This window comes from Diplotaxodon limnothrissa, linkage group LG12 (assembly GCF_057381915.1).
Source record: "Diplotaxodon limnothrissa isolate DT_005_m linkage group LG12, D_limnothrissa_male_GT1.1, whole genome shotgun sequence".
In the NCBI taxonomy this organism is placed as follows: Eukaryota; Metazoa; Chordata; class Actinopteri; order Cichliformes; family Cichlidae; genus Diplotaxodon; species Diplotaxodon limnothrissa.
The window spans coordinates 34,764,079-34,787,828 of NC_140607.1; the positions used below are offsets into that span (position 1 = coordinate 34,764,079).

Here is a 23,750-nt window from a genome sequence, read left to right on the forward strand (position 1 = left end):
GTACATGTTGGTTAGCAGCCATAGGCTGTAAATTTTTTAAATGTTATTTGTTCATCAAAACAGCCACCTGTTGAGCCAGTCTAATGAAAAAACGAATTATTAAACTGTTAGAGGATAAACTGCCAGAGATACAGAAGAAAATATTGATAGTTTCAAGAATTTAAAGGAAACGGTACAAAAGAAGCAAACTTGATGGACAGAATGGCTACGCTGCTACTGTTAGCTAACGATATTTAAGTTATTGCTAGCTAACATTACTTTTAAATAATGGTAGCATAATGAATACATACAACAAATAAATAGGCGCTGTGTGTTTACAAAGTAGTGGCCAGAATTGCTATAAAGAAGGAGAGGAAATGGGTTAAAAAAAAAAAAAAAAGGCCCAAGTGAATTTCAAACAAGTTTAAAAAAATGTTATCATAGAAAGTGGTGTTGATGATGGGATTCCGAGCTGTGGGGGAACATTAGCTGAAATCTGGTTGGGAATTATCAGCATCAGGACCCATTACTTGAGAGCCAGTAACACACACGAACACAAAATGAAGCAATACCACACAGGAAATTAACAAGCCACAACTGTTCCTCATTTGTTTAATCTTTCCTCTTTTTTTTCCAAAGCAAAAACTTCAGCTTGTCTCTGGTTATTTTTTCTTTTTCTTATACAAATTGAAAACAAATCAAACAAAACGTCTTGTAGAAACATTTAAAAATGACTGACAGCGAAAACCCCCCGAAAAAACAACAACAAAAAGAAATGAAACAAATAAGGAAGGAAGTTCTGTACAGATAAAAAAAAAAAAAGAAGAAGAAGAAAAAATAAAAAGGGGGGTGTTAAGTAAAAGGGATTCCTCTGTGCTGCTTACCACACTCAGAAGTGAAATATAACACTAAACAAGCTTCCTGTGTGATCACACAGAGCAGGCAGAGGAGTGCATTAATGTTGCTGCAGACTAACAAAAGGCTAAACACACATACTATTAAGGTAAATGAACTTCATTAATGTGTCACTGGGTTTCTTGACCTTTGGGTCAAATGTCAAGTTAATGGATATCAGAAAACAATTTTCCCTCCTTAATCCTGAATTGAAAGCAGTGATTCTTGCACAGCAGCAGAGAAATGTGAAGAGAAATCGAGAGAAATCGGAGCCTTTATCGGCTCTGGTTGTGTTTCTGAGTTCAGCTTATTTACAAACCAAGTGGAAAAAAACCCCCACATATACAGAACATTTCACCGAGTCTGGTCTCCTGAAATGTCCACATGATTTCAAATATAAGACATAATTATCTGACAAATCCAGAACCATTTTTGGTGGAGTTCAGAAAAATAAAACCCTGCAGCTACTCTGGACATGCGAGTTAAGAGATTTTTTATCTGTGATTAGCCTCTATCCATTTCCATCATTCTGAGCCCGCAAACTGGTCACTTTTAGACTGAAGTGGGCCAGCAATGTTGCTCGCCTGGACAGAGGAAAAATTTGTCACTGCAAAGTTTGGACAGATCACACATGACAGAAAACAAAACAAACTAAACAAACAAAAAAAGTAGAACTTGTATGACAGCATGTGGCTTCATTATTACAGTTTTCTACATGAAAACATTCTTCTGTGGTCACAATTTGAAGATTCGAGAGAAGCTTTTTCGCTGTTGCCATCTTGGTGTTTTGAAACTGGGTATGACGAGCAAAAACCAAACAACTGTGAAATCATAAGCTAAACTTACAAAATAATCTTGATGTTGACGAAGACCTGAAATGATTGACTGAGACCTTTAACTCACCAGCAAAGTTTTTACAGAGGTCAAGTATAAGGGAAGCTTTCCCAAAGGACTAGAACTCTTTATCGCCCTCTGGTGGCCAATATTAGACTGCAGCTTTAACGGCATACATCTTTTATACGGTCTGTGGGTTAGATTTGGAGATAATACCAAAAATACTTGTTACCACATGTGCGTCAAGACTTTTGCAACTATGACAAATTTCTTGCACATCCCATCACTTTGCATTTTTTCACCGCTGTCAGTAAGTCTGTCTGACGCCACAGTTAAAGTGTAAAAGTGCCCTACGAATGACAGAGTGCCATTACTGTAACAGACTGGTAAGTCAGCCATGTTACCCATGTCTGAAAGGCCTACTGTTGGGTTAATTTAATATTGTGCATTATGATTCATGCAGCCACCGTATAACACCGTGCAATGACTAAGGCCGGCCTGAAAACAGAACCATTTTCTCAACACTCTAAAACGTGTCTTGTGTTGAGAAAACAGTTAAAAAATAATGAAGAAATTTTGATTCCATAAGCTGATTCTTTCTCTCAACCTGTAACACTCGGCACTAACAGTTTACAAACAATGTCTAGCACCAAGAGCTTGTACCGATGTACAACTATTGCACATCTACCAGGGATTCCTGCAATGCCCTAAACCATCTGGTGTCTCGTTCATTTTTTAAGAACTTTATTTTGTCTGAATTTGTGTTTACGATGATTTTAGTGCAGCCAGAGATTCTGAGATGTGATACTGGTTTAGCCTAATGATCAGTCGTAGTGTCAGACGTTGTTTCCCAGTTGCACCAGATCCTATTCTCTGTAGGGCGATGACTTTTTTAAAATCACCTTCATCTAGATGCGCCAGCCCATCTCTGCAGAAGTGAAGGATTATCCTTTTACAAACAAAATCTATTTTAAATAGCTAAGAATGGAGCTACACTGTGGAGAGATTACAGAATGTAAAAGCTCATTCAGTCGAGGGAGGACCAAGGAATGGCGAATGCACCAATCGAAGGTGCAGACTCACAGATAGCCCTAGTTTAGTGCTTACATAAATTTCTGCTTAATGTTTGTGCACAAATTCTTTTTTCAATTTTCCAATTTTATTTCACAGACAACAATCCTGCATTTCAGTCATGGCCTTGCATTTTACCACCCTTTTCGCATTTTGGTATGAGAACTGCTGATTTTAAAGATAACGGTACACTCGGGAATACCAACCTGTAAAAACCCAGCTGATCCGTAGTCTGGATGCCCTTCATTTCCTTCACCTGGCAGATGCAGGTGAGAGACTATTTCTCACTAAATTGGCATCACTTTGGTGCAAGCATATTGCTCCTATAAATCTGTTCTAATTTACATTTCTCTTTACATTTTACCTCTGATCTCTCTCCAAGACCTCTGAGAATGATTCCATACAGCTGCTGATGCTGCACCTGACGACCGTTTCTATCACCATCTCCCTTGAGTTACCTTTTCTAGGTTCATGATTAGGAGGGCAAGAGGTGCATAGGTCAAAAAGATCACATTTAGAAGGAATAAAGACAGGAGAGGAGAATTGAAACTGAAAACCAGAAAGAAAAAAAAAAACTGTCTGGTGAACGACAGCACTGAAAAGTCCCAGCGCTCAAAAAGCTGAGGACCGGCTGATGTTAAAGTTCTCAGAAGACACCCAGGTCGTGTTTTTCAGGTCTGAGCCAGAGCAGCGTTTCAAGTTGAAGAAAGCAGTCAAAGTTTACCGGAGCTGAGCCGAGGCAAACCGAACTGTTTTAAGTCCGTGTGTGTTTGTGTCAGTTTCTGTCTGCGTAGCAGCGCGTGCTATTTGTTGCGCAGCAACTCCAGCTGATCCTGGTACTCAGTGAACAGTCTCTGGAACCGAAGGTTTTCACCGATGACGGGTAAGACCTCCCGCAGCAGCTCACGCTTACGTAGACCCTAAAAACACACAAGTCAAACAGTGAACGTGTGAGGACGAAGCGACTCATCTTTTCCTCTTTGTGTGCAAAAAGAAGCAAAAATATGGAAGAAATCAGAACTGTCATCTTGCAGAAGTGACATTGTTTACAGCGTGTGCGCAGTCGTTACAAAGTGTTCTTTAGTTCAGATAATTTTGGTTTATATCATCCAAGCATACTTACCAGTAATGTGTATCAGAGATTCTGGGAAATGAGTAAATGATCAAAACAAAGTAGCAATCTCAAATACTAAAATAAAATAAAAAATACGAGCGGCTGCCAGTGTTACCCCTCAGCCTCCGAGCAGACACACCTATGGTATCAATTTCAAAATTCTACATTCGAAATCATTCACCACCTTGACAATGGGGTGGCGCAAGCTGCATAAACTGTCCAGGTGTAACACAGAGACACAGACATCCTAAGTAGTGCTAATTAGGACCAGACTAATAAAATATTAGATTTGCAAATTGAAGCAGACATTTCCTAGACGGTCGGTACCACACAGCAAGACATAATATTAATGAGGCAGTCCATCAAAAAAGTTCAAAAGACACCAACAGCACAGACACAGTGAAGCAATACAGTCTAATGAGAGACAGCAGATGCTGATCAGCTCCAGCTTCCACTGTCTGAACATCTGCTGATCACCTCACTACCGTATTTGTAGTATTTTCACTATTTTCAGTTTGACTCCACTAATACCAATCAAATCTCTGAAATTGTTTCTCACAACCAAAGATAAAATATTAGGCTGTCAGAAACAGATCCTGGTGCAGTTTATAAGTGCAAACTTTCAACTAATCTGACATTTAGCCCACGTCCAAACTGCACCTCGGCTAACTTGTCTCAAACATCTAAATAAACCCTTTAAAGACAACTGAGCTGTTCTGTGCTTCACTTACTATTTAGTAAAAGCTGTGTTTCATGTCACATTTTGTAGTGACTATACTAATAAAAGCTGTTAATATTCAGTGGACTTTGGATCATGTTAAAAGTCAAGTCATGCGCGGCTCAGCTGGCTGGAGTGTTCACACACATCTTCAACCTTTCCCTCTCTCTGTCTGTAGTCCCAGCCTGCTTCAAAATGGCCACCGTCGTCCCTGTACCCAAATCCTCCACCATCTCCTCATTGAACGACTGGCGACCTGTAGCCCTGACCCCCATCGTAAGCAAATGCTTCGAGAAGCTGGTCAGGGACTTCATCTGCTCTGCACTACCCGACTCACTGGACCCTCTACAGTTCGCATACCGCCACAACAGGTCCACTGATGATGCCATAGCCCTGACACTACACACTGCCCTGTCACACCTGGAGAAGAGAGACACGTATGTGAGAATGCTGTTTGTAGATTACAGCTCAGCATTCAATACCATCGTTCCCTTGAAGCTGGACAGGAAACTGCAGGATCTAGGACTGAGCAGCTCCCTCTGCAGCTGGATCCTTAGCTTCCTGTCTGACAGACGCCAAGTGGTCAGACTGGGCAGCATCACCTCATCCCCCATCACACTGAACACTGGTGCTCCACAGGGGTGTGTACTGAGCCCTCTCCTGTACTCACTCTACACCTACGACTGCACAGCCACTAACAGCTCCAACATCATTGTGAAGTTTGCGGACGACACTACAGTGGTGGGTCTTATCACCAATGGTGATGAGACGGCTTACAGGGAGGAGGTCAGCGCCCTGACCCACTGGTGTCAAGACAACCATCTCACCCTCAACGTCGCAAAGACAAAGGAGTTGATAGTGGACTTCCGGAGGTGCAGAGAAGTACACACCCCCATCACCATCAGCGGCGCTGCTGTGGAGAGAGTGAGCAGCTTCCGGTTCCTTGGTGTACATCTGGCTGAGGATCTTACGTGGTCAGTACACACAAACAAAACAGTGAAGAAGGCGCAGCAGCGCCTCTTCTTTCTCAGGAGACTGAAAAGATTCGGCATGAGCCCCCGCATCCTCAGGACCTTCTATCGCTGTGCCATTGAGAGCATCCTCACTGGATGCATCACCACCTGGTATGGCAACAGCACCGCCTACAACTGCAAAGCTCTCCAGCGAGTAGTGCGGTGCTCTGAACGGATAATTGGAGGTGAGCTTCCCTCCCTCCAAGACATCTACAGGAAGCGCTGCCTGAGGAAAGCGGGGAGGATCATCAAGGACTCCAGTCACCCCAGCCATAAACTGTTCAGACTGCTTCCATCAGGAAGGAGGTTCTGCAGCATCCGGTCCCGTACCAGCAGACTGAGAGACAGCTTTTTCCATCAGGCCATCAGACTGCTGAACACGTCATAGACACCTCAGCTTCACTACTGGAACTTTAACATTATGCACTCCATACTGTACAGTAATGCCACTGTTTTGCACATGTCTCACTCTGTATATTTTATATATTTTATTTATTGTTTACTCTATTTAATTTGTAAAATATGTACACACACACACACACACACACACACACACACACACACACACACACGTACGTAGAAAAATATTTAGTATACACATCCAGAAATGCATATACTATTATATATTGTACATATATTTATTAGTTTCAGATGTAGCCATTCTTGTATTTTGCTTGTTTACATTATTGTATTTTGCACAACTCTGTTGCTTGTGAAGCTCGCACACAAGAATTTCACTCACATGTACTGTACCAATGTACCTGCACATGTGATGTGACAATAAAAGTGATTTGATTTGATTTGAAAAGACAAAATCAAGAGGAAGAGACTGATTTTTGTTGTCGTACCAGTGTGGTGGGCTCCCAGGATGTAGCCGCTGATTTGTGGACAGGACCCAGGAGCTCCTTGCAGAGTTCTCTGAGGCGATACTCTGAGCCTGGAAGGAAAAACAGAAAAATATATGAAATATAAGAGTTGTTTATATAAGGCTTGTGTACTACATATGACACTGTGCAAGCTTGCTTTTCTACAGTTGCCGCCTGTTCAATCAGACAATTGAGTCCAAATTTTCTGAAAGCACCTAGGTTGTTTTAGTTTCCACCATTTCTCATTTTCTATCAGAACACATCTGCAATACTCAAAACTGATGTTTGTCCCTTCAGCTGAAAGTTTGGTACCTTCATTGACGAGGAAACGGGCATAGATGAGCAGCCAGTAGCGATACTCCTGTGCTGACTGCAGAGTCAAAGCAGACGCCAGCTGATTCTCCAGGAAGGCCAGCGTCATGCTCTGCTGCAGGTGGTGAGGGGTGGAGGAGAGGCGGGAAGCCAGCCGACCGGCACTGCGGGGAGCACCGAGACTTTTTTATTGACTTTCTTTATTACATTTTATATTACTGAAGATGAGAAGTGCAGATTAATATTAAAGACATACTTGAGGTTGCGTCCCTGCATGACAGCCAGAGGCCCAGAGGACACCGGTGTATCGTGGCTAGGCAGGCAGCTCCTGAAGTCAGCACACTGAACCAGAGAGTCACTTTTATCTGCTATCAGAGTCCTGAGAGAGATGGTTTAATCACAGCTGTCAAATCCATTGGTTCATTATTCATCTGTGAGTACAGTGAGTACTTCCATAGTGTTTCTCACCATGTCTCCAGAGAGGAGCTGAAGCAGTACGACTTCCCGTTGGACAGTCCAATGACTGGAACTCCCTGCTGAGTCAGCAGAGACTGGGACACTGTAGTGTCAGCACCTGAAGACACAAACAAAGTAGTTTTCATGGAGAATAACACGGCTCGATTCACTTATTAATAATCACCTGAGTCATTATATAATCAAATCAAATCTGGCCTGGAGAGTGCAGTGAAGCAAGTTGGACATAACCACACGTTCCCTCTGTTAGCCGGCGCTACAAACCCTAAAAACCCCAGTGAGAGATAACAGGTGGGTCTGCCTCTGTCCCACAGCTTCATGGTGGTCATGGGCTAATACTTTCAGCTTTTGGTGAAACGCTACTGATTTTATATTCTCAGTGTAAAATGGCCTACTAATGAACTCATTTTTAAATACTTTTGTTCCACTAGCTGCAAGGCCAGCAGTGTAAAACAGAATTGGCAGCAGATTAGAATCAAGCATAATATTTGTTTTCCTCATAACCAACTGGGTGCATGCAAATTTCGTCAGTAAGGCACAGCTCAACAGACTGCACATTTAAAATAAATATCAATGAAAGTATACATTCTAAACAAAACTCTGAATATGACTTCTCTGGAGCAGGTTATGTGTTCAGCATTAGTCAGTTTAGCGTTAGATAAGCAGCTTTAACTCTAAATATACCCATTAACACATTAGTCTCGCTACACAGTGCACCTCACTACATCTCTCTGCTGTTTTATCGGTCAAGCTTGTTTTGATGTGAGTAGATATCAGCTGTAGCGATGACTCACCAGACAAAACAGTCAGCAGAGACTCGTTCTTGACCAGAGCCTTCTGTTTCTGAACATCCCTGCAGAAACAAAAAATGAATTATTACAAAGAGCAAAGATTTTAGAATAAAGACAAATATTCATTAAATACTACCAGCGTAAATTAATGCACTTTCTAAATGCGTAGGCATCTCTGTAAAACTAGTTTTACCTCAGAGATCAAAGATAAAAAAATGCAACAAAAGCTCCCAAGCAATTCAAATCAAACAGAGCAGCTGAACACTGACCACACGGACAAAGTCGCTCCAGCGGTCAGAACCATGACGTAGTGGGCAGAGCAGTGTAAGGCAGACGCAGGCGTGCCTAGCTGAATGGCAGGAAGGAGTCGCCGCCCACAGGAAGAGAAGACTGACAACATCCTGTCCTCACAGGCGACTGCAAGGATGTCACTGAGGGAGTGGAGGAGAATTAGGAAGACCAGATTTTGTGCTGTTAATTCATTTTTTTTTTTTACATTTTCTGTCTTTGGTAGACCTGCTGATGTTTTCATTTCATAACAGTGTGGCCTAAATTAAAATCAGTAGCACTGTGTGGGAATATCCTCCACTTTTCAGTGATACCTCGAAGACTTTCCCTCCTCCAACTGGGAGTTTAGAGGATGACTGCACACATAAAAAATATTCTGCATGTAATTTCGGCAATGAATCTGCGTTACTTTACTTAAATGTCTATTTTAGCTTTAGTCCCTGACCTTTTAAGTTCTGAAGCTACTAGTTTTTTTTCCAAGTCACATCAAAAAGTGAAAGTAAATCAATTCAAGTATAAACAGAGATTCTGTCTGTATGAAAACTCAGCAGCGCCTCCTACCTGCTGCCTGCAGCAACGACCACAGAGCTGGGCAGGAGCGTGTTCCAGTCTCGTCCGTCTCTGGAGCATCGCAGCTGGCTGAGCTTCGAACCTGCAACCATGGACACCTCATTCTCCACCTCCAGGAACACTGAGGGCTCCATGCTCACCTGAATTGAATTTGAATTTAATCTTTATTTTGAACATGTTAAAAAAGTACAACAACATAGAAATCAAAAGAGAAACAAAGGAAAACAAGCGACCACAAATACAAAAACAAAAAAACAACAACAACAACTTTCATGTTCAAAAACGAGCAGGAAGAAGCATAAGCTGCACAACAAACACTCTCGATAATGTATGGAGCATCGCCTTCATCAATTACAAATCCACCAAAGCTGATGTTTCAAGACAAGGGAGAAGACGACACTGCTCAAACAGAAAAGGGAGAATTTCTAACTGAAGAAACTGAAACGATAAGTGTCCAAGGAGGAAGCCAGAGAAGGCTTTCTAAAGTGCTGATGGCTATTTATTAATAGATATAAACAAAACAAACAAACAGGCTTGAACTAAAATAAGAATTTCTACCTCTGAGACGTGGGCTTAAGAAAAAAAAGCTACAAAATGAGTAGCCACACAGTGGAAACACTAAAAAGAAGAAAAAGACAAAAAAAAAAAAGCAGGCAGAGAACAACGACGACCTTAGCTAGAAGAACAAGAGAACAAACTTAGCAAAGAAATAAAAAGAAAGACCCAAAGCCAAACCGTAGAGCTTGTGAGAGATCAGACGGGGGATGCAAACAGATATAATTCGAGGTGAAAAACTGTCAATTAAGGTGGTTATAAAAGTACAATACATCTTCCAGCTGGATAAACACACTAAACACTTAAAGTCCAAACCAAAGAGATGACAGACGGTGTGTTACCTGCAGACTGAAGGCCTTCTGTGTACTTGGTGTTGGTAGTTTGAGAACAGCGACAGGAGCTGGAGGAGCTACAACCCTGCTGGGCTCCTGTTCCGCGGGAGGAGTTATCTGTTATGACGAGATAAGTAGAAAAGCACACTTGGTTAACCTATTTTAGCTGCACCCAAAGAGCTTAAAATAACAGATTTTCAGGCTTCAGATCATCCACATGTCCCTCTACCTGAGTGAAAGGCTGGGCCATGGAAGCAGCCATCTTGTCTTTCCTGGGCCGTCCCTTCTTCCTCTTCTCCAGCACCTCTCTTCCATCCAGCAGCAGCTCTGGTTTCCTCTTGCCAAATGTCAGGTTCTTGTTGATGGCAGCCATCTTATCCTCGCTGTCACTGCTGGTCTCTTCTTTGGTTTTTGCCTCCTTCTGGGCGGTGACGCCGTCTTTCGGCCTGTTGCTAGAACAGGACATCAGATATGTCTCTGTGTTCTGTTTTTGTGTTTGATGTTCTTCACTTGCACAGTTACTCACCCGTCTAACGGTGTGAGTCCAGCTGTGGACGAAATGGCGGCTGTCACGCCTGGTGTGGCCTTTGACCTCTCTGTAAACCTGGAGTCCAAAGCTTTCATTGGCTCAATCTTGGAGGCAGAGGTGAGCAGCAGACTGGATTTGACACTAGGACGAAGATAATGAGAAAGACAAGTGAAGGCGGGAATGAGAAAACCAAGCGCCATGTAAACGACTGGGAAGAGGAAGTGGGAGGTTTGGGAATTTAAAGTATGAAAAAGACAACACAGAGAGGGTAAAACAGAAAACAACAGCAAAAATTCCCTATCTGTGATCTCCATACCCATCATTGTTGTCCTCCATTGGCTTAGCAGTGTTGTTGGGAGGAGGTGAGGTAAGCATGGGGTCGTGTGTGGGCTTAAGCCCCATAGAAGAGGCCTGTCCTGGGCTGGAGTCGGAGCTGAGCTGGGGGGTGAGCTGGCTGGACATGGATGAGCCCGAGGGCAGGATGGGAACACTGTTGAACAAAGCCGGAGAGAAATCCCTGCAGAGAGAAAAGGGCCTGTGATCTTCTACTCTTCATCTGGTTAACATTATTATTACTTTTATACAACAATAACTAACTTTAACCATCACTTTTTCTACATTGCATTAGCTCTGTGGACCAGAATCATCTTCAGTTTGCACCACGTGGCTTCTATGTTGTTAAAACACGCAACAATAGCCCCCTGTTTCAACTGTTAATTAAATCTAGATCCGGTTCAGACTGAGAGGAGTCTTTGAACTTGTGTGGACTCAAAACCAAAGATTTGACACTTCAAGCTCTTCTCTTATTGTGTTGCTGTAGCTTTGATGGCACAGAAGAAACCTGTAATCAGTCCAGCCGCCATCTTTGGAGTCCAAACATGATCTACCAGCTATTTTTGTGAGATCAGCCATCTTGTTCACCGGAGTGTGTTTCATGCCTTCCTACCCCGTGTCCAGCTGAGCAATGCAGAGCGGTGTGATTCTTCTTCTGCCATCTGCTGTTCTCGTCTCCACCTGCTTCTTCAAAAGATTCTGCCAGATGAGAGAATAAAGCATCCAAGAAATTTACGCTGCACAGATATAAAAAGGATGTTTTGACAGCTTTGGAAAATTAAAAGTTTAAAACATTAATATATATATAAAAAACATAAGTATTAGTATATTTTAAACTGTGTTGGACTTTGATTTCTAATGTATTTTGTCTCTACTCTAACAGTTTTCCAAAAACCCAATGAAAATATAATTATCAGGTTTCTGATATGCTTCCAGGAAGCACCTCCCAGAACTATGTAAGCATTTTTTCCCCCCTTAATTTCATTTATTATAGATGGCTGCTCCATCTACCTTCCTGATGTCCTCCAGAGACTCCCCGTTCATCACACTGTTGAGTTTGGGTGCTGAGGATTCAGGTGCAGCAGCACCTGGTCCTGAGTTGGCCTGGGCAGAGTTCTGCCGCTCCTGTTGGTATTTGAGAATCTCTGGGTTCTCGATGATGGTGGTGGAGAGCTGAGCCTCGGTGCTGGTTATAGCCAGACTCTTACCGTAGATGTTCTGATGGATACTGTTCTATTTGTCACAAGAAGAAAAAGAAAAGTTTTCTAGGAGGGAAGAAACCTTATTTAAGCAAGAACCACCAACAAAATTTAAAAAATCTGTTAAACTGCTTAGCAATAAAAACCTGGAATATAAAGATGTCAACCAATAATTATACATAAAGCAGAGTCTGGGCCTCATGTGGTGCATTTTTCATTCACTGATTACTTTTCTCTACTTCTAAGAATGAAAAACAAGATGAGAAGGGACAACTTTGTTATGTGGTTTAAATAAAACTTTGTATTTGTTAGCTGGTTTAGAGTTTATTATTAGCTAAATAAATAAAAGATCAGGAGAAGACTTTGACTTTAAATATATCAGCAGTACATATTTTCAGCTCTACGTTTTCATTGCTGCACTCTACTAGAGTAGATGAGGCACAGTTCAAATAATCTTTATTTATCTTACTGGGCTCCTAAATTACTCCCCACAAGTAAAGAAAGACAGTACATAAGGCAAGCTGCTCAGATGGTCAACACCCCTGGGCACTTACTCAGGCTCCAAAAAAATGTTTAAATTGGACCTCGTTTTTTCCAGCTCCATATATTTATTGTTATAGTCTACTGGAATAGCTTTGCATAGTCTGCACTTAAAATAAACCTTACTAATCTTACACAGGGCCTTGGTCTCTATCCCTCAGTTCATCTTCTGTTTGAAACAAGCCGTCTTAGCTCCTTATTCTCTAAACCTACTTTCTCCTGATTGGCTGCAACTCACAACCAAAATTAAACAGTAAGTGGGGCAGATTTCTCCACACACCGGCAGAGCCATGTGCCTGAGATGACCACATTTGGGATATCCCCCATATGTCATAAAACACAGCCAAGAGCGGAAAACACCATCTGAAACCAAGCATTCAAAGCTTGAGACTTGACCTACATGATATCCTTGTACACAAGCTGACCTCATTATTTGAAACTCTAGCTATGTTTAACATGAGCATCTACCATTGTAGTAGAATATATATGACACAGGTCTTAAGTGTACACAGGACTAGTTGTAAACATACAGTCACAATTTCAGTGATGCCTTGATGCTTCTTACCTTCTCCTCTTCATTCAGCGGGTCTCCCAGTTCATCCAGGGAGAAGTCCAAATAGGCGACTGTGCCATCCATCGAACAAACCAACATCCCCAGACCCGTCAATGTCCTGATACACACATACATATCAAACTCAGACATTTATCACCACCAGTAATGTTTAATAAGCCTACACAAAACACCTGTATGCAAACAGAGAAGGGTGCAGGTAAAAAAGCATCCACACACTGAGACATTAAAAATGATATCTGAAGTCAGATATCTGATGTCAGGGCGGTGGACTTAGAATAAGAGAGACTGCAGAATGTGACAGCCCACAATGTCTTCACTCACCAGGAAATGTCCATAATGGATTTATCGAAAAGATCATGGATGACCACAAGAGGGCGCTTCAGTGAGGTGAGCTGGAGCAGAGAGAGCGAGAGAGACTTTATTTTTTTATATCCTCCCAAACAGCTACTAAAACTGGGTTTGGCGATTCCTGGTGAGAAACCACTGAACTGGAAAAACTGCCCTCACTTGGTTATTAATGTACATGTCATCACATCAATAAGCCATGAAAACTGCAGCTTGACTAAGGAATGAGAGTACTAACTTTTATGTTTTACTATCATTATTTTAAACTTTAAAACTGTGGGTTTTTTACTGACCCAGACGGAGAGCGATCGGTCTTTGCTGCCAACAGCGCAGCAGCAGTACGGACAGCTGGGCTTCGGAGAGCTGCCGTTCTTCTGCTTCTTCTTGAAAATCTTTGGGTTGAATTTCTGTAGGAACAGAAACCAGACGCATCAATAAGTAGCTTTTCTTTTGTTTAAATATAGATTTACTGGCTGAACATGTTGCTAGCACATCCTCACCACCACAGTGACAGCTTTACGGTGGCCCACAAAGTCCATATTAGTCTTCCAGCCATCTCTCTCCACAATCTGAGCGGTGGGGCCGGAGTTGTTCATTGCATGAGCCGACACAAGATACTGACCGTCTGGAGACCAGGACAGACGCAGGACGTGGGTCGTCCCACCGCACTGAGAGTGAGACAGAAAGAGAAAAATCCCTTAAACTGTGATGACAAAATAAAATCAAAACCTAAATCAATTAGTGGAAACACACAATGTATTCAGTGGGTTCCAATCAAAGCGAGAGTGAGTGTTTCTGTACCTCACTGAAAGGTTTGGTGATGTTTGCATCCATCTGCCAGTCCACCGTCCGCCACACTTTCAGACTGTGGTCGTCAGCCTGGGAGGCGATGTATTTCCCCACTGGATCCCATGTGAGGCCTTTCACCAGGCCAGTGTGTCCTCGCAGAGTAGTGATCATCTCTGAATAGATCATTAAGACAGTTGCAGAGTGTGCAGAAAGTGTTTTTTCCCTCTCAGTTAAAAACAAAAGACTTTTGTAAATATGAGCATTTTCTATTTTCCAGAGGCTGAGCTGTGGTTAAACTTTACCTGGAAATTTGCGAGCGTTCCAGATCACAATGGTGTTATCCACACTGCAGGAGGCCAGCCACACGTCACGAGGAGACCACGCCACGTCCATCACATCTGCAAACACAGCACAATGATAACAAATGATGACAATGGTGTGACACTTTTCTTTTTTTGACATTAATATGTCAAAGGGGATTTAAAGAAAGAAATTTACCAAGTAATGTACTGAATGTTGAAGGGGAAAAAATCTGGCTATTATCTGAAATATTTTTCCACTTTATTTTTGTTTTTATGATTTATTCATCGTCTTGTTTCAGGAAATTCTTTTGTTTTTAAAAATTTAACCACACAGCTGTTAGACCTCGAGAACACACACAATGAACAGAGGCTCTTTAACTAGCCAGGTTGGTGGATGTGTGCAGATGTTCAGTATCTGTGAACATCTGCAACTTCTCTGTGCATTTTCTGAGTCTATTACCTCCAGTGTGGTTCCTCAGGATTGTGACACACCTCCACTGCTCCACATTGGCCAACTTGCTGCTTGACCCAAACACTGTGCTGGGACCGATGAACCTACAGGGAAAAGAAACACACAGACAGACAAAATTAAAAAGCAGCAAATGTGAATGCTGACATAATTATCAACAATGGAGATTCACCAGAAAACATCAGTGAGAGGAAGTTAGCTTGAACTAGCAGGAAAGGGATAGCATGCATCCAGTCAGTTCATACACAGAGAAAGAACTGGGACATACTTTAAAGCAGCAAAGAATAATAAATATAGACTTTGTTACAAAAAATACTTGTGTAATAATCATCTTTTATGGCTTTTGGCAACAAGAGCACTTCGTGTGAGTAACATATACCAGCAACTGAACGAGGTATCAACCTACTGCAAGTTCTGGTTATTCTGGTTGTCCAGCTTGGAAGCAAATTTCCAGAGAAGAGCTACCAGCTGCAGTATAGGATGTCGAAGTCTGTCCAAAAACCCCCTCTGGCAGTCTTAGTTACACTCTGGTGTTATTTTTATTCATGCAGCAAAATAAATAAATAAAAGCTAAAATTAGGTCCAAAATATATTTAGATATATTTATGTGACCGTTCTGCCGTCGGTGGCCCACCCAAGTAAAGTATATGTGTAGGAAACAGTGTGTCAAGATCCAAAAGTGGCCAGTGGCATGCCTCTCCTGGAGCTGTGGAATACACCGATTATAGCTGTATACCATCCATCAGCAGCAGCACATCATCCAACAGTAGCTGACAGCTGTAGAATCTGCATATGCCCCAACTCCAGCAGTAGCATACCACTGGCAATTTTTGGATCATGGTGCTGCAGAATTATTAAGGTTGCAAAAATAGTAGATTTTTGGTTTTTTGGCTTAATTAAACAGCCCTAGTTTACAACAGTGACTCATATGATTGACCATTGAACAGCATGCTGGTGTTACTAGAACAAAAAAATAGAATAGGATAAATAAATAATATTGATGCAAGTTTATTAAAGTGTAGATCGTTGTAATATAATGCACTGTGGAAAGCCGTAAAATTGCCGCCTATCACACACACACACACACAATCTAGTGTGCGTTCACGCTGACACAAAAAGTTTCCCATTCTGCTTTCAGCTCAGTCACCATGGAAACGTCCTTGTTTGGCTGTCTTTCCAGACGTTTCTTGACAGATAGTGAATGCTGTTTATCATATTGAGCGAGTGACTGTGTGTATACATACGCAGCTCTCTTCCACACCATGACCAGCTTGTCGTCTCCTCCAGAGGCCAGATACAGCCCATTGTTGGACCAGCGCACACAGTTCACACAGGCTGCAGAGACACACACAAACACTTCTGCTCACTGAGGCTATAAATACAGTTTGTATGGATTAGTGCTGAGGAGGCTGGTAGGGTGGACAATAACAGCACCTGCAGATCAAGATGCTCTCATTATTAAATATGGCTGCTTGTTATTAGGTCACTGAACACAGTGTCAGTGGCAGTTCATGGAAGGCGAAGTGATTTTAATTTCCTGCCGCTGTTATCTCCATCCATCCAAGGTCAACGTTTCCGAACGTTTTAGTCAGATGGGTTTATAGTTATAGATTTCCTTTCTTTCTTTTTTCATAGTGTAAAAGGTCTACTTATTTTTTTAAATAGTTACTTTTCCTTAGTTCTTTTTTATTCAAATCACATTCTGAATACATCTTGAACTCTTTCAGACTTATCTTATAGTATTTGACTAACATTTTTACTCACTGACCCCCTTGTTGTGTTATATTCAGCTTTATACGTCGGATTTGTTGTATCTGATTTACATTTTTACTTAATGAGCATTTTTATTTTTTTACTCTATTTCATCAATTTAAATGACCTCTTGTCAAGGAAATGATAACAGCTGTGCATGTTGGTATTGCAGTACAGTCTACATGCATCAGATGTTTATTTGTGCAGCTTTCAATAACTGTTAAAAAACTAATTAATTAAAGAAAATTACATATACACACAGTGTGGAGCTATCGTTAGAGACCATAAGTAACCCTTAAGTTTAATTAAGGGGAAAAAAATGACCTAGAGAACAAATACACTCATTAACCAACCATATATACAGACTTGGATTACCTAAGTGATTGTCCATCTGGCAAAGCATTTTGGAAATATTCTCGTTCTTCTCATCCTCCTCTCTGAGGACCGGCGCCATGTTCCAGATCATCACCTTCCCCGAATCCTCCCCTGGAAACAATCCAAGTATTTTAAACATGAAACACCTTCACAAGGAGCAACAGGGAGAATTTTTCTAAGCTGGAAAGTAAACCTGAACCCAGCTGTAACTTTCCATCAGTTAGAATACTAAGCTGTTGCTTAAAAATGATCCTAAAGGGAGAAACTTTCATTTTAGCAGTTGTTGGTTTTACCTTGGCCACCAGTTGCAAATTTTGTTCCATCGGGGTGGATGTCAACTGAAAATATGGGTTTACCTGAGAAACACAAAAATCAACATTTAATATCAGTCATCTCAATTTTAATAGATCTAAAGAACACAAAAACTGCAGACTGATATTGTACACAGGTAACCTAGAGATACTGAGAAAACTGGAGGAAATAAAGGAGTAACTAAAAGGAAAGACACCAGAGTGCATCTGGAAAGTTTACAAAACCTTTTAAGTTTTCCGCATTTTGCTGATCCAAACTCATAATTTTTACACCAATCCATACAGCACACACATGTCCCACAGTCACAAGCCAAAACAGGTTTTCTAGTGTGTTAAATGACAGCACTGACATTTTCCATTGACAAGGGTATTCAGAGCGTTTGCTCAGTACATGGCTAAAGCACATCTGATAACAACGACTTCCTGGAAATACTTTCTTGGCGATATGCTTTGGGTTGACATCTGAAGCTTAACACTGCTACACTCTCTCCTAAATTGTCTCACTAATATGCCCACAGAATGATGCTGCACCACACCATGTTGTAGTGATGGCACTAATGAGATGACTTCTGATTACCTTTAAAAACTAATGGCGTCTATGGTTGCTGGTTAATTGACACTTCACCCCAGAGGCCTGATTAGTACCCTGCAAGCTCTACAAAGGAAATCTAGATCCTAATTGATTGTGACAGCTGGGCTCTTGAATATCTGGTCTGACAAAGGCCTTTCATCCTCAGTTACTCAGTTTGGTTGGGTAGGCAGCTCTAAGAAGACTGCTGATCACGGCAAACTTCTTATATTTTAAGTTATGGAGGCTAGGGCTGGGCCATATCATACCGTTCACGGTAATACCGGTATAATGTTTGGCAACGATAAGAAAATGAAATATCGCGATAGAGTATGGGTAAAACGTAGGGCTGGGCCATATTATACCGTTCACGGTAATACCGGTATAATGTTAGGCAACGATAGGAAAATGAAATATCGCGATAGAATATGAGTAAAACGCGCATGCGCAGTGCCTTTGTTTTCATACGCACATGGCCGATTGTTGAGTGAAACAGATGAACCAGAATTGGTTTGTAAAAAAGGTGCAACTTCAGTGATGTGGAACTGGTTTGGTGTTTGTCCGTCAGATACACGACAAAGCACATTTTTTTGCAGAACATGCAAGCGGCCGTCGTTATCATTGTCAGACTAAGATGCTCTTAAATCTGGGAGTAATCTGGGTCCTAAACGCCGTATGCTTCAGGTCAAACGAACACTGCAGCATCACTGAGAGTTAAAAACTGTCTAAATTCTTTCATCTTTAATAAAACGATCAGCATTGCTGCTTTACCAGGTGTAACTATGAAGTTTGACTTCCAGGCATCCATGAAAACAAAATTTATTACATTTAACGGAGTTAGAAGTTAGCAGGAAGCTAGCGGAAGTTAGCTCGCTAGTTTCGCTAGTTACCCAAGCATGATATAGCATGTTCTGACTGAGAGATTTCTGAAAAAATTCAAACGTACAGCTCTGCTATCACTTCCAACATAAATGAAGACAGGAAACTAAACAGCAGTGACGTTTGTAGGGTTACTGAAGTTGGGCTAGCTGGTACATAATGATGTGCTACGTGATCGCTAGCGACACAGCTATGTTAGCATAACATAAACAGTGAAGCTGGAGGACGAACACTTAACACTTTTCCACTTATAAAAGTTAACGCTAAAGTTCCTGATAGTTAGAGACAAATGCAATCGCATGGCAGGATGCTGTAAACGGAGCAAACTTCAGTCAGGAGAACAACTGAGATAATCCATCCACAATACGAGGTTAGTCATTAATATACTGCAACAACATGGGAATAAAGCAGCTGCCAGAGAATTCAACATTAATGAATCAATGGTACAGAAGTGGATGAAGCAAGAAGAATGAGTTTAATAAAGTTTGATTTATCTGACTGCTTTGTTTCGCTTAATGTGCCTTATAATCCCGTGCACCTTATGGTCCGAAAAATACGTACTGCACACTGCAGTTTAATGTTGCAAAGCACCTCTTTTTTACTTCAGTGGATATTATACATGGTTATGCTCAGGATATGTCAGCCCATTTCTACTGGAAATGCCTTTTGGTTAAACTTTCAGCAAGGAATTTGCATTTGCACTGTTAAATTTTTATAAAGCTTTAATGCACATAAAAACCAGCTTCTTGTTTAAGTGAAAATAAATGGAAGGTTGTCTTTTTGCGCTAGTAATGTTGTGGAGTTGTATTTTGTCTCGCATCAATTATATCGTCAGTTATATCGTTATTAAATTTTAAAATATATATCGTGATAAATATTTTTGGCCATATCGCCCTGCTCTAGTAAAACGTGCATTCACAGTGCCTTTGTTTTCATATGCACATGGTGGAAAAAGCATGGCGGCGACGGAGAATGAGAAGGGCAAAAGCGGATCATTGAATGAAAAAGATGAACCAGTATTGGTTTGTAAAAATGCTGCAACTTCAGTGGTGTGGAACTGGTTTAGCTTTCGTCCGTCAGATACAAAACAAAGCACTATTTTTGGTAGAGCATGCTAGCAGGCCGTCGTTATTACTGTGTTTTTTGGAAAAATCTACAGTGCCCCTTATAATCCCGTGTGCCTTATGTATGAATTCTGGTTGTGTTTACTGACCTCGAAATGATTGTATGTGGTACACGGCGCTCGAAAATCTGTCAAATGTTTTAGTACAACTTTGCTAAGCTACGAAGCCGCACCGCTTGATGGATTGTCAGAGCATTACGGCTATCGTAGGCAGGAGCCTCGTGGAGTGATACATACTGTGCTTCAACATAATATTACCGTATTGTGTGTGTATAACCTCTTTTTAAGTTTTGTAGATATTCTACATGGTTATGTTGAGGATATGTCGGCCAATTTCCACTGGAAATGCCTTTTGGTTAAACTGTCAGCAAGGAATTTGCATTTGCACTGTTAAATTTTTATATAATTTTAATGCACATAAAAAACAGCTGCTTGTTTAAGTGAAAATACATTGATGGTTTTTTGCATCATTGAATCTTATTTTGCTTTGTTGCTGCAAAGTATTGTGCACAGATCCGCCTGAAATGCAAAAAAGCATGTAAATGAAAACTTTCCAAGCACACTGCATGTTGGACACATTTCAACATAACACAGGAACATGGCATTGACCTCAGCTGTTTGTTTTTTACCAGGCTTTGTTTAGTCTGCCTTATGGAAAGTTACTCAACTGTTCTGTGATTTTCCACAAGTATGTTAGTACATGCCCACACCCGAGACTGTATTTCAGTGTCTTGTCAGGTTTACAATCGACATGCACTCGAGGATTTTCCTGAAAGGAAACCTTTCTGGTAAATCCTCCAAAATCTCTTTGGTAGTATAACCTAATTCCCTAACTCTTCCTTTAAGCCATGGAGATACATTACTAGGGATGGGTACCGGTATCCGGTGCCACGATGGCACCGGTTCTGACATAAACGGTAGTAACCAGACCGAAAAGCAGCGCACATTTCGGTGCTTTATTTTCCTGAGCTGTGATACACTTTAGATTCTAGCCAATCATTTTACGTTTCCGAGGATAGTAGGCGGGGCCAGGTACGTACGTTCTTTTAGAGCAGAGCTACAGATTAAAAATGACCAAGGCGAAGCGGTCAAAAGTCTGGCTGTACTTCACAGCAAAATATGCAAACTCAGCAGCCTGCAACAAGTGCTTTAAGCTGATACTGTGATACTGTGCAAAGGAGGTAACACCTCGAATCTGATGAAACACCTGGCGACGCATAGCGTTTTTTTTAAAAGCCGAGAAATGCGCCGTATTTGATAGCTTGCTGTGAGACCTCACACCGAGCACATCTACTGCGGGTGTGGTGCCTGTTATCGGACCCGGAGTTAGCAACATCCCCCAAAAACACGAAGAGGAGAGTCCTGGCCCCTAGCCCTGCCAGTGTAGCAGAAATGATGACGGATGATGATGGCAGCAGCAGCCGTTCTTCTCTGCGTGAGTAGCTTAATGTTGTTCGTGTGTAATTTACGTTGAGTAGGCTAACCACGTTATTACATTAATGCAGGTAAGGTGAACTAGCAAACATCATCATAGCTACATGCGGCTGTCTTCTTGTTTGATGGCAGATACTCCCTTCACCCTGGCCAAAAAGGCTAAAATGACCAAAGAAAAAGTGGAAAACAGTTAAACATGAGAGGTTTTTGGACAAAGTTTATGTTTTTTTTAAGCACTGCTTCCAGCCAAGAGTGATACCATATATGCCCCATAGCTGCAGAAAAGGCTAACATTGTTATCTTTTTACAAAAAAACAGCTGAACATGAGAGGTTTTTGGACCAATTTTGCGTTCTCCATTCTTTAAGCACCGGTTTAAGCACCGGCACCGTTTCAAAAGTACCGGTTTGGCACCGGTACCGGATAAAACCTAAACGATACCCATCCCTATACATTACACAGTATTTCAAAAACATCATCATTAGCTGGTTTCTATGTAATTTATACTTTTTTATTTTTAGCTAAAAAAATAATGTGACTTGCTGTGAAGTTATGCACACACTGTTTCTTTAGGATCAGTTGAATGAAATGAGCAATTAAATACAAGAGACAAATATGGCAGTATCTTCCTATATTTCAAAGTGAAATCCAAATTACATTAAAGTAAGCAGCAGGGTCATTGCTGTTCCTCGAAGTTCGAGTCAATAGAGGCTCTTGGGGATAATTTTTTTTCTTTAGATAATTATCTTGTTAATTCAGATATGGTCAAGCCAATGCATTGAGCTTCTTCGAAGAACTAATAGTGAGGCTTCAGAACAGAACCAGTGTGTGGCATATCCATCCTTCTGTGTACAGTCTATGCAATACACCCTTACTTAACACTCGGTGCCTTTTTTGCCTAAGAAACCACAATTTGAAATAAGGTTATAATTGCTAGAATATATTTGAAAAAAGCTACTGTACAATAAAAAACTGTGACTTATTACAAGCTTCTCATTACTTAAAGTGATATTTATAAAAGATACAGTACTGTGTACTACGTGACTAAAGCTGAAGTTCATACCTAACCGTGCACTCTGTATGCACCCCTGAGTACGTGCTTTATTTTAGCAACAGTGCAAAAATGTATGTCTAAAGATTACAAAGAAACTCCCGTTGAGTGCTGAATTAAAAAACAAACAAACAAACAAAAAAACAAAGTATTATTTCCTCAGTTTTCTTTGTAAACATATCAGCAGCTGGAATCCATCTGCTAATATAATTATACATTTGGTTTCATTCTATATTGATGCTGTTGTGCAATTTTGTTGGAGTCTTCCAAATGTCAAATATTTCACGGGCAAAATGTGCTCTACTAACAACAGTCGTTAGCTGCACCCTAAATTCAGGCCATTTCCCTGGCGGTTAACTTTCCAAACTGACAGCTTAAAAATTATCCCAGCAGACACTTGTTTATTTTTTAAGCTTTCTGTGAAGCCGTCACACAAATAAAATGTTAAAAATCCCACGGGATGTGAGTAAATCTGACCCCAAAAAGTCACTGCGAGGCAGTAACTTCGACACGGGTCATCTGCCAGGTAAGTTAGCTAACGTCAGGACACCAGAACTAGCCGGGGGGGCTAACTAGCTAGCTAGCTAAGGTTAGCAAACAAATATACTTTGAGCACAGAGACACTGACAACGGCACAAACACCAAATGCAAGTGCCCAAACGTTGGCTTAGATTTAGCATGTGAGTGACTTTTAAGTGACTAACAAGTCAAACAAGTGTGCACCAGCACCATAACCATCATCATCATCATGCGTCCTTATCAAGTCGCCCCCCTCCGACAACAAAAGCCCAACTTGATCCAACAGATTCCTGCACAAGCTTACCGTTGTGGCTCACCCAGCTCGGCTTCAGCAGCTTCATTTTCACCCCGGGTATTTTATTTTAAATCCCTTCGAAACAAAAATCCATCCAGCGCTCACTTTCGGTTCATGGGAAAACTAACGAAAAGCTCCCTCCTATTGTCTCAAACTCCGTCCGACACTTTGTTGATTGCGCGATTCAACTCCCATCTCGCAGCATCCCCGAGTCCCCGAGTCGACCAACGGACAGCAACAGACAGGCGGCCCCGGATGACAAACGGGCGAACACCAGGCAGCTCAGGAAGTGTTTCCGTAAGTTTTGACCGCGGACAGGAAGAGGGTGCAGGCAACATATCATAATACACCCACGGGGAGAGTTAAAATAGAAGACAACTACCAAAAGATAATTATTTGTGATTTTTTACTTATTAATTTTTTCGAGTGCAAATACTCAAATGTTAAACCCGAAAATCAACTCAAATTCACACCGTTTGTGTCGATTGGATCTGACGCGGCTTTTATTTTGAAAGGCCAAATGGCAGATTAGTGCGCAAACTCGGAGTTTCTT

The 23,750-nt window shown here is 41.3% G+C and overlaps 1 protein-coding gene across 1 annotated transcript; it reads right to left on the bottom strand.

Annotated features, from left to right (window-relative positions):
- Positions 1–735: 735 nt before the first annotated feature.
- On the bottom strand, positions 736–23,448 carry hira (histone cell cycle regulator a). The gene is made up of 25 exons (XM_085367526.1): positions 23,207–23,448; positions 17,312–17,374; positions 17,019–17,129; positions 16,136–16,226; positions 14,883–14,977; positions 14,423–14,518; positions 14,133–14,293; positions 13,832–13,999; positions 13,625–13,738; positions 13,308–13,378; positions 12,978–13,083; positions 11,685–11,906; positions 11,287–11,372; positions 10,657–10,857; positions 10,338–10,481; positions 10,041–10,263; positions 9,821–9,928; positions 8,916–9,064; positions 8,336–8,497; positions 8,070–8,128; positions 7,270–7,375; positions 7,058–7,180; positions 6,802–6,965; positions 6,472–6,560; positions 736–3,698 (listed from the first exon to the last, which is right to left on the bottom strand). The coding sequence occupies exons 1-25, from the start codon at positions 23,241–23,243 to the stop codon at positions 3,582–3,584; spliced, it is 3,066 nt and encodes a 1,021-aa protein (XP_085223652.1). The 5' UTR covers positions 23,244–23,448; the 3' UTR covers positions 736–3,581.
- Positions 23,449–23,750: the final 302 nt, after the last annotated feature.

Coding starts and splice junctions, on each gene's coding strand:
- hira (XM_085367526.1), bottom strand. CDS start 23,243: ATGAAGCTGCTGAAGCCGAGCTGGGTGAGCCACAACG. Junction 14,294..14,422: donor GAACGCTCGCAAATTTCCAG/GTAAAGTTTAAC, acceptor TGATCTATTCAG/AGATGATCACTACTCTGCGA. Junction 13,084..13,307: donor TCCATTATGGACATTTCCTG/GTGAGTGAAGAC, acceptor TGTGTGTATCAG/GACATTGACGGGTCTGGGGA.